The 12445-nt window shown below is 30.8% G+C and overlaps 1 protein-coding gene and 1 long non-coding RNA gene across 5 annotated transcripts; one reads left to right on the top strand and one right to left on the bottom strand.

The window, feature by feature from the left end:
* Positions 1-630: 630 nt before the first annotated feature.
* On the bottom strand, positions 631-8773 carry LOC122592203 ((+)-neomenthol dehydrogenase-like). The gene is made up of 7 exons (XM_043764401.1): positions 8579-8773; positions 8130-8393; positions 7981-7994; positions 7190-7237; positions 2074-2081; positions 1264-1440; positions 631-1146 (listed from the first exon to the last, which is right to left on the bottom strand). Exons 1-7 carry the CDS (start codon positions 8590-8592, stop codon positions 739-741), a joined length of 933 nt encoding a protein of 310 aa, XP_043620336.1. The 5' UTR covers positions 8593-8773; the 3' UTR covers positions 631-738.
* A 427-nt stretch (positions 8774-9200) lies between these two features.
* On the top strand, positions 9201-12253 carry LOC122590661. Of its 4 annotated transcripts, XR_006322576.1 has the most exons (4): positions 9201-9474; positions 10946-11059; positions 11158-11199; positions 11334-12253. It is a non-coding gene; the product is annotated as an uncharacterized LOC122590661 (long non-coding RNA). The 4 variants fall into 4 exon arrangements; XR_006322574.1 differs by having other exon boundaries at positions 9208-9474; positions 11158-12253; XR_006322575.1 differs by lacking the exon at positions 11158-11199 and having other exon boundaries at positions 9209-9474.
* Positions 12254-12445: the final 192 nt, after the last annotated feature.

Below are 12445 nucleotides of genomic sequence, written 5' to 3' on the forward strand. Positions count from 1 at the left end.
AAAAGGACGTATTTAAATAATTAGAATCGTATTTACGTCATTTAGATTAGATTATTATAGTTTTTTTAGACATTAAATAATTAACCGGGTTTCGATTTGGCACCAATTGAAAATTTTCTAAACCAAACCAAGCCATTTAACAACTTTCTTATTCGGTTTCACTCAAACATCAAACCAAATCCGAATAGTACAAATGAAATGGATTGAGTGGGTTATTCGGTTTATCTGAATAGTGAACACCCCAATATATACCATCTTAAATTTTTGAAAATTCGATTTGAGCCTCAACCTGTGAAGGACTTGACTAGAGATTTCAGGGAAAAATTCTTATATACTTATTACTATAAAGAATTGAATTTAAAACCTACATGTGGAAACCAAAAAAACCTCCTCAACAATCACAAAAATTTGACCGGATATGTGGGCCTTATTGACAATATACCATCTTAATAAAAATGAAAAGCATGAACCATTTTCTTACTAGCTAGTAGTAATAATAACTGAATGCTTTTACTTTAACAATAAACACTGAAACACACATACATTTCATATTACAAATTACAAAAATAGGTATATATATATATAGTTTCATTTCTGACCGATCGATCATAACAAATATATAATGTACCAATGATAAAATTTTGAAAGCATGTTGCTATGTTTTGTAATTATTCAACTTTCAAATATATATAAAAATGTGAAAATAGGCCGGTACGTTGTTGGGCTATATATATCCATCTATTCAACTTTCAAGTCTGCCGATGAGAATGGAGCGATTTGTGTCTTGTCGAAAAAGACACCAGACGGTCCATCGTCAGGCAACAAAGCAACCATAACCGGACCTTTAGCACCTTCTTCCGTCGTGATAAATCCAGTTTGAGATGTCATTTCCGTTACAACGTACCCAGGGTGCACACAATTCACCATAATGTTTGGAAACTTTCTAGCCACTAGCCTTGTGTAAGCATTAAGAGCAGCTTTTGAAACTTTGTAAGCACAGCATGTTAATGGCCATCCATTCTCCTTTAACATACCAGCCTTAAAGTCATTTAGAAACCATTGAATTATCTCCTCAATCCTCTCTTTAGTCAAGGTTTTGATATCTTGCAACTCTTCTTTCAACTTTTCGTTGTCGTTGTGAAACCACTAAATAATGACCGTAAAAACATAAAAATTCATCATATTGAATTCTAATTACTCAAAAAAAATAAAAAATAAAGTATTTGTGTATTTTAATTTATCCATTACGTATGAGTGACTTACGTATAGGTCTTCGTAAATAGAGGCAACGTTGACGATTCTTGGAGATTTAGAGAGTTGGAGAAGCGGAAGTAATGCTTCTGTGACTGCTTTGGTTCCGTAATAATTGATCTCCAGACATTTTTCTCCTAATTCGTAAGGTTCTTTGATAATGTGGGTTAAAAGATGTGCTTTCTCATCCTCCAAACATATTTTTTTATACAAATATTCACATTTAAAATTGTATAAAAAAAATATTGTTTACATTTGTATTGGGTGTGAAAAAAATAGATGTTACAAAATAATATGAACCTTCACATTTAATAATGTGAACATATTGTTTAAATTCTTCACACTTGAATGCGTGAAAATATAGTCATAATTCTTCACATATGAAAGTGTGAACAATTTATCTTATTACTTCACACTTAAAAGTGTAAACATATTTGTTGTAATCTTCACACATGAAAATGTGAACAATTCACCATAATGCTTCACACTTTGAAGTGTGAAGATATTACCATAATTTTCCACACTTAAATATGTGAACATAATTGGCTTAGTCAGTTGTGAAGATATTTTACACATCCCAATTTCTATTAATTACTTACTGTTATTGTATTTATCTGTAATGAAATTTTTTAGATATATAGAAACTACTCACTGTTAGAGAAATTAAGAAACATCTTGTTTATTTGCAAGGAAATAATACAAATGAGTTTCTCATTTATACATAAACTAGTACTAGTCACCAGTACATAATGATCAACAATTCATGAATTCTATGAGCTATACACAAATTAAGTTTCAAGTGATATTAATCCACATTGCAACTACTAAATCTTTGAGTTGCGATGTAATTTTCTCGAACTTACTAAAGATCCCTGCAAATTAAAATGTTTATAAAGTTCATGAACTATTCATATACTAAAATATATTCAAAAGCGTAAGATTAAATGGTCAAATAATGCATGACAAACATGTATGCAAACCTCATGTAATATTAATTGGGTGCCTTTTGTGAAGCATTCACTGAATATATGTGTGTGATGTCCCCGCAAAAACTGAAAAAGAATTTTAAAATACAATACAAATTAGTATCAACCATATTCATCAAGGTAGACAAATCATGCTTAAAACAAAAGAAACATAGCAACAAGTATACCAGTACAGATCTTATTTGACAGGGGCTTTACTACGAACCACCTCTAAAAACAAAGGAAACATAGCAGCAAGTAAAGTTGCTATCTCTAACACTTTGTTACTTAGTCAGTGAGCAAAATAACTACAAGAGCGACCACAATTACTTCCAATCCCGAGCTTCAAATTAAAGACGACACGTCCATTTATTAAACAAAACAGAGTTGGGACCTAAGCCAGAGAATCTAAAAGAACTGCAGCAAAAATTCCAATTAAAGCTTTAGCGACGAACCAAACAAATTATTATTATTATTATTATTATTATTATTATTATTATTATTATTATTATTATTATTAATTTCAACTATTTCTTCAGTTAAGTACTTGTGGGTCGGCTTTTTCCTTAGGTAGTAATGCTTGATCATTTATCGACGCCACTTTACACTTGTTATAACAACCACTAAAATTTGAACAAGAAACCTTGTACTTATAATAATAGCAAGGAATGCAAGCTGGTCTATGAGTGTTTTAGGTGAAACAGGACAGTTTTTTATTAAGATCAGGATTCGGTACGCTATTCATGGTTTTTAAAGTTGGAAATAACATGACAACCATGTACCTTACAAACTTGCACAGGCTCGACTTTCTTACCCGGGCCTGTTTCACGAACCCAAACCCCATAGATTTATAAAATTTAAGATTTACATGTCGTGAATGTTAAAATCAGCCTTAACTTATAATGCTTGGTGGTAACACCTAGGTAATAAATGATTAATAGTAGCAAACAATCATAACGTCTCAACAACTAATGGATCCATCATCTTCAACTTCTGCATATGATCACATTCATTAGGTTCAAAGATCCTACCAATGAATCTGTAGACTTTTGGGACGTCTGGCATGACTGCACGCAATAAAAAATTAAATATGAGGGTGCAGAGCATAGTGGTTCAGAAGACGGTAACTAGCATCTTTAAAACGCAAGCTGCTATCAACTAAATATATTTTGAAACGTCTCATAGTAGATGGTGTTTAGCTAATGAACCAGTTGATAACTAACCTCGCAAGTTGGTCATTTGTTTCACCGATTGGTCAATGGCCATATCCCTGTACCACTATCAATGCTGCTAAATAAAAATATATTAAAAATTAGATTTTGCATGAAACTGAGTAAATGGGCCACATGGAGCCCGAAAATGAAAATACGCAAAAAAAAATGATGCTTACATAGTCAAGTCAGTTTTGGAGCATCAACTTGGCAAGTCCTGCATATAAAGCAGGTTAGGAAATACCTTGCCAAGAGCCAAGATGTTATCTTTTCCATCACTAGCCTTCATTATCGTTTCTTCACGAGTCATTCTTTTGCACAGATAAACCATAGGTTTCAGTAAAGTTGACCTATTGTTTATATAGATATGTTTAAGGCTTTTTTATATCGCATTATGAAGGTGTTTGTTGAAAAGTAAGATAGTCATTAGCTTATGGTTCTACATAGTGTGTCGGTGTCATAATCCACAAGGCATTGTTCATCAGGGGCATAAGTGCCAGATATTGAACAAATAGTTAAGGCAATGTTTGTCATTGTTAGCAAATTCATCAATAGGTACAAACACAACAATGTAGTTACCCGAATTAGTTTCCTCCACTTCCAGGGGAACATCTTCTTCCTTTGATGCGATAATGCCAGTTCGTCCACTCGATCTCAAGCAGTTGCAGAACAACTACATATTTTTTCAACAGAAGTTAACACACGCCGCATTCGAACTTCAGTAAAACTCAAACTATATCATTATAGTCATGCCGAAAACAACTAATATATCTTAGTCGTTCTAATAACAGTTAGTTCTCATGCGATACAAGTCAACAAAAGTAGAATTCTTAGTTAAAAGGTTCAGGTGAAAAACGTAGGATCATATACTCACCTTACAACTGAAAGTTGTTTGAGGCTAAGTAGAAGTCGAGTAATTCATCACCAAAGTGCACTCCTCTACAATACAATGTGGACATACGGTTAGATATATACGCAATCACTAACCTTATAGCGAAAACTCAGCCAATTTTTTACAACACTTTATATTAAAAACACTACTTTAACGACTTAAAACCTAAATACATTCAACTAATCACAAACATAAACACATTAAACTCAAAACTACAAAATATAACATCAATAAATCCAAACCTGATAACAACTAAACCAAAAAAAATATACATATATACACATACAAATAATGATATAAAAATATAAAGATATACATATAAATATACAGATACAGATAATAAACATATAGATATAGATATTGAGATAGAGATATAAACATTTAGATAAATATACAGATACAGATATAAGCATATAGATATAGAGATAGAGATATATAGCATATGAAATGCTTCTAGAATATACCAAAAACGAAGTTAACGATACACACACACACAAATCACACAGAAACACAACTACACAAACAAATCTATACATACATATATAGATATATACGCAAATCACACACATACACATAAATCACACAGACGATCAAATCGCACAAATACATAAAAAAGCCTATACATATACATATATATATATATATATTACATCGCACCGGATGAAAATCCGAGCTAGGATTCCTGTAATCACGAGTCGAGTTTGAATTGAAATGGAATCCCAAGCTAGGGTTACGTTTCTGTAATCGCACCAGAGGGGAGAGATTCCTCAATTGATGTAAATACATAAAAAGCCTATATATGTATGTGTATATATTATTGAGATAGAGATTAAATCTGATCTAAGGTTTCTAAATTGTTAATTTTTTGGGCGAAAGTGAAAGAGGGGAGGGGTTTTAGTTCGTAGGAGCCACTCTAAGAAGAAATGCTAAATTGTAATTTTTTATTTTATTTTATTTATTAGATTTTTGACCCGTTTACGATGTTTATACATTTAAGTCATAAAAGCTTATAATGTTGAAGAAATACGGTTCTACGTGTTATATTTTGCAAGTTGTAGTACAATAATCATATGTTTGTCACTGTCATTATTAACCTCGACATATTGACGAAATTGTTTGTCGTAGTCATTCCATAATTTCTCCATTATAGAATATTTTGAAACCAGTTGTACTCATAATGTGATATTATTATGAAAAATAATTAAGAATAAAAGATATAAACATATTTGTGATCCTGTGCTTGACATTCAAGTATATATATTTAATCAAGTTGCGCGTCCATAACACGCATATGTTTATTTTCAATCACTTATTCTATGATAATATGATAACCATTATGATTGTTTTTATATTATTTGATAACAATTAGGACTATTGATTTGAACGACAATTGTAACTTTAAATATTAATATGCAAAACTAATATATAGAAAAGGAGAAAATTATGCACCTTTTTGATTGAGTGATAAAATGAATCTTGAATGGAGTTTATATTGATTTGGATTTAGGATTCAAATAACCCGCTGTTATAAATCATGTTTGGGATATGTATCTAGATGTCACATTGTATTTATATCAAATATTAAACTAAATATTAATATTTATAATTATAAAAATCTAATCTAATATTTGTTAATAAGTCATTAGGTTTTAAAATAATTTTTTGTAGAAAATATTTCATATGTTGAAAATTTTTTTATTTAATTAAATGATTGTAAATTTTAAAAAATTCTTTCAAGTTGATGGCTAAAAATAAATATAAATTAAGTATTCAGGGCTAAAAATGTAAATTATTGATGGAAAACAAAAAAGTGTAAATTAATGAGACTTTTTTTACAAATCAATATAAAAACTAATATAATAATATACTTGGATAATGATTATTAGGATTTTTTTATTTGTAATTTATCTAAATGATGACATCATCAAAAGTCAATTTGATGAAATCGAACAATATGATTGGTTAATAAGTCATTAGTTCAACTTTCGTATAATATATATTAAGATATTGTAATTTTTGTTCACGTGTAGGGGCGTGAAGTTTTTTCCTTCAAATTGTTCACAGCTACACGTGTGAAATTATTTTTCTCCAAGTTCCTCACAATTAGAATCGTGAAGTTTTTACTCAAAGGTTCTCACATTTATAAACGTAAACTATTGTTTTCATTTTTTTTCACGATAAAAGATGTGAGAAACTTTTTTTTAGATTTTCACGTTTAAACATGTGATAAAATTTTATGCTTCTTCACATATATAATTGTAAATTAGTTCTCTAATATTTAGTTCACTTTTAAAAATGTGAACATTTTTATTTACATTTAAAAGTATGAGCTTTTTATTAGCTTGTCATTTATTAAACATCTATAAATGTGAATAAATTTTAAATGTTTTTAAATGTGAATTTTGTGACAGAAAATTTCACGCTTTCATAACATGTGAACAAAAATGTGTGAATAACATGCGAACAAAAATGTGTGAACAAAAATGTGTGACAAAAATGTGTCAACCAATCATTTTTTTTCTCTCTCTCATTCATAAATTATTTATTATTCCAATTCATTCAAAATCTTTAATCTCAAAAACCGTACATCGATAAATTATAAAAATTATATGGGTGTTCTTAAAATTTAATGCTCTTTCATTAGAGAGGTCATTCGATATACTTTCAACGAAATTTTAAATCCGATGGCGGAGCCCGTACGACTAAAGATCACCCTATTACTGCCACCCCCGTTTACATCACCACCCTGCTATCACCTCTATCACCGCCACAATGCTCGGGTACCGTTCTTGCGTATCGATTAAAAACATTTATAGGGATAAAGTTAGATATTTGTTTAAATGATCGACATATAATATGTAGAAAGGTACTTACAAAACCTCCTCCGTCTCTAAACTCCTTATCATCAAGTTTAATCACTCAGCTTCTGCTGCATTATTGATCGGTACGTATGTACGTACGATATATAAATCTTATTTATGGTTAACAAGCAAACTAACTAAATGAACAAAATTACATTGATTGATGTTTATAATTAGGGTAATGATCAATCCTCCTAAGTTATTAGCCTACAAATCTTCCTAATTAATAGAATTGTGACATGTGAAAAATTAGGGGGTAAGATTAGGAAAGAGAATTAAAGGATTACATTTGTTAACAAGTAAATATATTAGGAGGATTTTTAAGAGGATTGGTTAGGAGGATTTATCATTTTCTTTATAACTAATATACCAATTCTGAATAGGACGGTGACAATCGTGTCGTCTGTCGTCTGTCGTATGTGGACTCCTTTGACAACTCATTTTTTTTAACAGTTGGTCGGTACATATTCGACATTAGGGAATACCCCACCATATAATAGTGAAGCCCTGCACGTACTCTAGACTTCGAGATATAGACCATAAGCCGTTACAGATAATTCAGGGGAAAAAACCCACACAAAGGAAATTGATAGATATATCATCATAAAAATTAGCCTAAAAATCTTCCTAAAACAATAAGTTTATGACATGTGGATTCCAATAATACTCTTTCTTAATCTTATCTTTTGATTTTGCCCCTTGTCATCATCTTACGATTAGGAGGATTTGTAGGCTATTTAGTGGCGAATGATATATCTATAACATATTTTAGTCATCTACAATAAATGTACATATTATACTGCGCAGTTTATAACTGTATAAAATATTCATTGTTTTAGATGTCTAATAATGTTGTAGATTTATCACTTCCCGGTCATTTAGTTAAGAGGATTAATTATTTTCCTTAATGAAAACTAACTATATGATCTCTAAAAGCTGAGAATCTAGCTAATGTATATTCTTTGGAATAATGATTACCAAGATATCAAGTTTCCGGAAGTGAGTTTCGATGAAGTTGGCCAAACGCGCAACACTAGATGGATCTTTGATATCAAGTTGATGAGATATAACATTCGGAAGGTTAAGTTTTTTGACAGCTTCCATCCCCTGACTCTCATTTAAAGCTGTTAATATGACTTGGACCCCTTGAATGGCAAGTTGACGACATATTTCATATCCTATTCCTTTGTTTGCTCCCGTCACAACTGCACATCTTTATTTGATTTTTTATTTTAAGTATATATAAATATAAAAGAGGAAGGATTAAATTTGTGGAAAAAAAAAGTGAGGGGTTAAATATGTTGGGAGATTTGAATGATTAATTAATTATCGATCACCAGATTTTTATGAAGCAAATCAAGATGGCGGTGCTATTTTGATGGTGATAATATTATGTACCTTTTCTCTTCCATTGGCACCAATGAATTGAAGCGATCTACGTACCAAGATCGAGTAAAGCAACACTTTTTATATTGCACTAAATAACTTCTATACTTTTTTTCTTTTGTTTTGACTATGATACATTAATCGCATTCTATTGGTTACAAACGTAGAATAAGTGAATAAAGCAACTTCATTTTGGTCACTAAAATTTAAAGTTTGAATATTTGAAAAGTTCATTGGAAATAGATTGAAGCTTGCATTTTGATCACTCAAATTACAAGGTACGTAGGTTGAATATTTGAAATCTCTTGCACCGAGAGCGACGTGCATGGACTATAAATAAATATTGTGTATGTGGATGAAAATATAAATGAGATTGATGAGGGGGCCGGGGCAATTAGTTAGTCAATAAGCTAATTCATTTTGATCACTCAAATTACAAGCAAGGTTGAATATTTGAAATCTCTTGCACCGAGAGCGACGTGCATGGACTATAAATAAATATTGTGTATGTGGATGAAAATATAAATGAGATTGATGAGGGGGCCGGGGCAATTAGTTAGTCAATAAGCTAATTCATTTTGATCACTCAAATTACAAGCAAGGTTGAATATTTGACAATAAATATTAGAAATAGATTGATTGATTGATTCGATTGACTGAATATACGTATCCTAATTTATCGATTTTTAAGAAATAATATGATAATTACACTAGTAAAAATCTTTCACCATTAAAATTGATTATGCGCGCCTCTTTATGCTCAAATCTCATACAAAGTATATATAGCTAGCTATATGTAACCTAGCTTCATGTATATCAACTGTAGCTAGCTAGGACGTCCTGAAGTTTTTTGGCTGAACACAAGCACAGGATTTGTATCGATCTCGATCAGTTATGAGTTGGAACGGGTATGTATGAATGAATTGGTCGATCTGTTAGTTGTATACTTCAGATTTTATCTGTCTATATATATTTTTATGTTATAAAGTCGGTCGTTTTCTAATTAGCCGGAAGTAGTCGAAAAAGCTTTACTTTAATTTAGATTTAAAATTACCATCTTGAAAAGCAGGAACACGTACATTTTTGCACACTAATCGTAATAACATAATGCTTTTGTTTTTCTTTAGCAATAAACATACAATTCTTTCATATACTCATGCGTTGTTGCGTGAGTACTATCAATACTAAAGAAACAGAAACCCATCGAAAATATATATTATCCACAATAACCTAATCCAATAGTAACCATTTGCTAGAGATTCATACCACGATTTTTGATTTATGTACCACAACGTACAACTTTTACAGCTGACTATATAAACCACTATTACATTACATAGTTGTAGTAAATTTATCAAAATGAGTGATACTAATATCACTTCCCATTTAAATATCACTTCCCATTTGCAAGAGGTAGAGAGTCATTAAACAAATCCATTCTCGTAAACAAACACAACCCCACATAACTTGACTACATAATTTCATTTCTTATCGATCATCATGACCACATTTCACAAACTAATGTTTTGTATGTGAAAGTATGGAGTTTTTTTTCCCTCAAAAATGGGTCATTTTTATCAACTTTTAGTAAAAATGGGTTACTTTCAATTTCGTGTTGCAAATATAGACTATTTCTGACATGTGATAAAAATCAAGGGCCACTAGACTTTACATATTTAATACTTTAACCCTGTTCTTTCTTTCTTTTTTTACCGTACACTCATTTAATTTATAACTTTGCAAAACAAATAGTATTTATAAAACTTTTAAAATCTCTCTACTACCTACTTAATTTAAATAAATAATATAAAGAAAGTTTAATGTAGCATCTCTTACAATTCATACAAGAATTTTGATACCATTAATATAAAATTTACACTCAATTCTATTTTTAAAAGCAAAGGTAATACTTTCATTAACTTGGTTATTTAAGCCGTTTGGGTATCATTCTAAAGTTAAACAATCAAATCAAATCAAATCAAATAAAAGAGGATCCCTTAAACTGCTTTCTTAAAAAGTTTACACGTGGCGGCCTTCCCCCTTTTTAACTAAAATTCCTGTCATAAAATTAAGAATAAAAATATTTTATATCTTAAAAATAAAACTCTTAATAAATAAATAATATTAATAGTTCAAATAAGATTAAATACAAAATTCATTAATGTATCTCGGAAGAATCGGTTTATAATTCCTTTCTCCATCTCGGTAAATTTTTTTCCATTTTTTCCAACTTTTAGGGTTTATATTTGACCTTGATTTTTTGTTTTATTTTATATTTGCTTGATTCTTTATCTCTGTTTTTGTTTCGACTTTTTGTTTTTTTGGTTCAGTTATTATTATGAATTTGATTTTGCTGTATACATTTGGATTTACTTTTAGGCTTTTGATTTGTTGTATGGATTTTGATGGTGCGAAAGGCGACGGTGAAGATTTTATGAAGCCATTGGTATTATCCTAACTTTTGAACACGTGCTATTTGGGATTTCTGTCAAGGTATGTTCGTAAATTGCAACACTTATTAATTTTATAGTAATGTATAATACTATGGATTAAAATCCTTCAACATATGTAAACTGTGGTAGCATTTGTAGGGTTATCATACAACAGTGAAATAGACCAACTTAAATTGTTTGGTAAGCTAGACTATTGTTCAGTCATGATTTTACAATTAAGTTAATTAAGCTATCAAGTTTTTTCTTTTTTTTTTAATAATCTCTCCAACAAAACAATAAAAGATGGTGTACGTCTTGGATTAACTGCCATGTAGGACGAATCGAGGGATGAGTTGAACCCAATGGTGTTCCCTCGTCCCTGGAAGGCGGACGAATAGGGAAGAGTGGATAACGAGTAGCATTGGGCAGTTTCTAATGGCTCACAAGTCACATTTAGCAGTCCGACTTTCTTGGTCTAATTTAAGAATATTACTGAACACTTACATGTGGTATTGCACAATGTGCATACCTACTGTAACCCATGGTTTTCGAGTTGTGCAAATGTGCATGACCCTCCTGTTTCAGGTTTTTGATTGCTTTTCTAATGTTTTCGTCATGTTCCTTTTGAAGTCGTTTGCAGGACGTTGCGACCCGTTTGCTAACCCATTCGTCCTGCCAACTCAATCTGCTATTTTTAAATACCATGAACACATCATGAATATGTGATTTTGTGTCTTCAATTTTGAGGTATAAGCTAACACAACCTCATGTGTTAAAGGGTATTTGGAACTGGCTCATGTAGGTGATGGCTTTGTGGTATTCATTCCATCGAACAAAGTAGTAAATTTCATCTCTTATTTCGGACGGAAGAATGACATTTAAAGATAGATCAACCTTGCTATAGAAGGATACCTTGTCAATAGCACCTAAAAATCAGACAACTATACATTCCATACAGAAAGATGCCTTATGTTTTTGAAATAGTTACATTTGGTTTTGTAGTAGTTAGCGATAATCGTTTTGTAGTAGTTAACAGTAACTTTTGAACCCATTGTGAGAATGTTACAAACTATTTTGTGAAAACAAGTAAAAGTAGGACTACATAAGTTGGATTTGATCGGTGAATATGACGATGCTCATGCTTATCCGTATGAAATTGGTTAGACTATTCCCAATTTCCCATCTATGAATGAATGTTATGTGTACCTTCATTTCAATAGTTACATTATAGGTATATAGTTTTCAGTTTTGGCTACTAATTTATGCATCAGTAGTAGTGTGTTTATCGTCAAAATATACGACAAAAGTTGTTTGCTCTCACAGTCAATATCATGGTGCACCATATACTGTGTGAATTGATGTTGGTTATATATTGACTCTAGGTACATATGATTAAATAAAACGAATCTTGCAGTTAGTCTAATAATTTTGAAATTTGTTTTTACAT

Source organism: Erigeron canadensis, chromosome 3, assembly GCF_010389155.1.
Source record: "Erigeron canadensis isolate Cc75 chromosome 3, C_canadensis_v1, whole genome shotgun sequence".
Lineage (NCBI taxonomy): Eukaryota > Viridiplantae > Streptophyta > Magnoliopsida > Asterales > Asteraceae > Erigeron > Erigeron canadensis.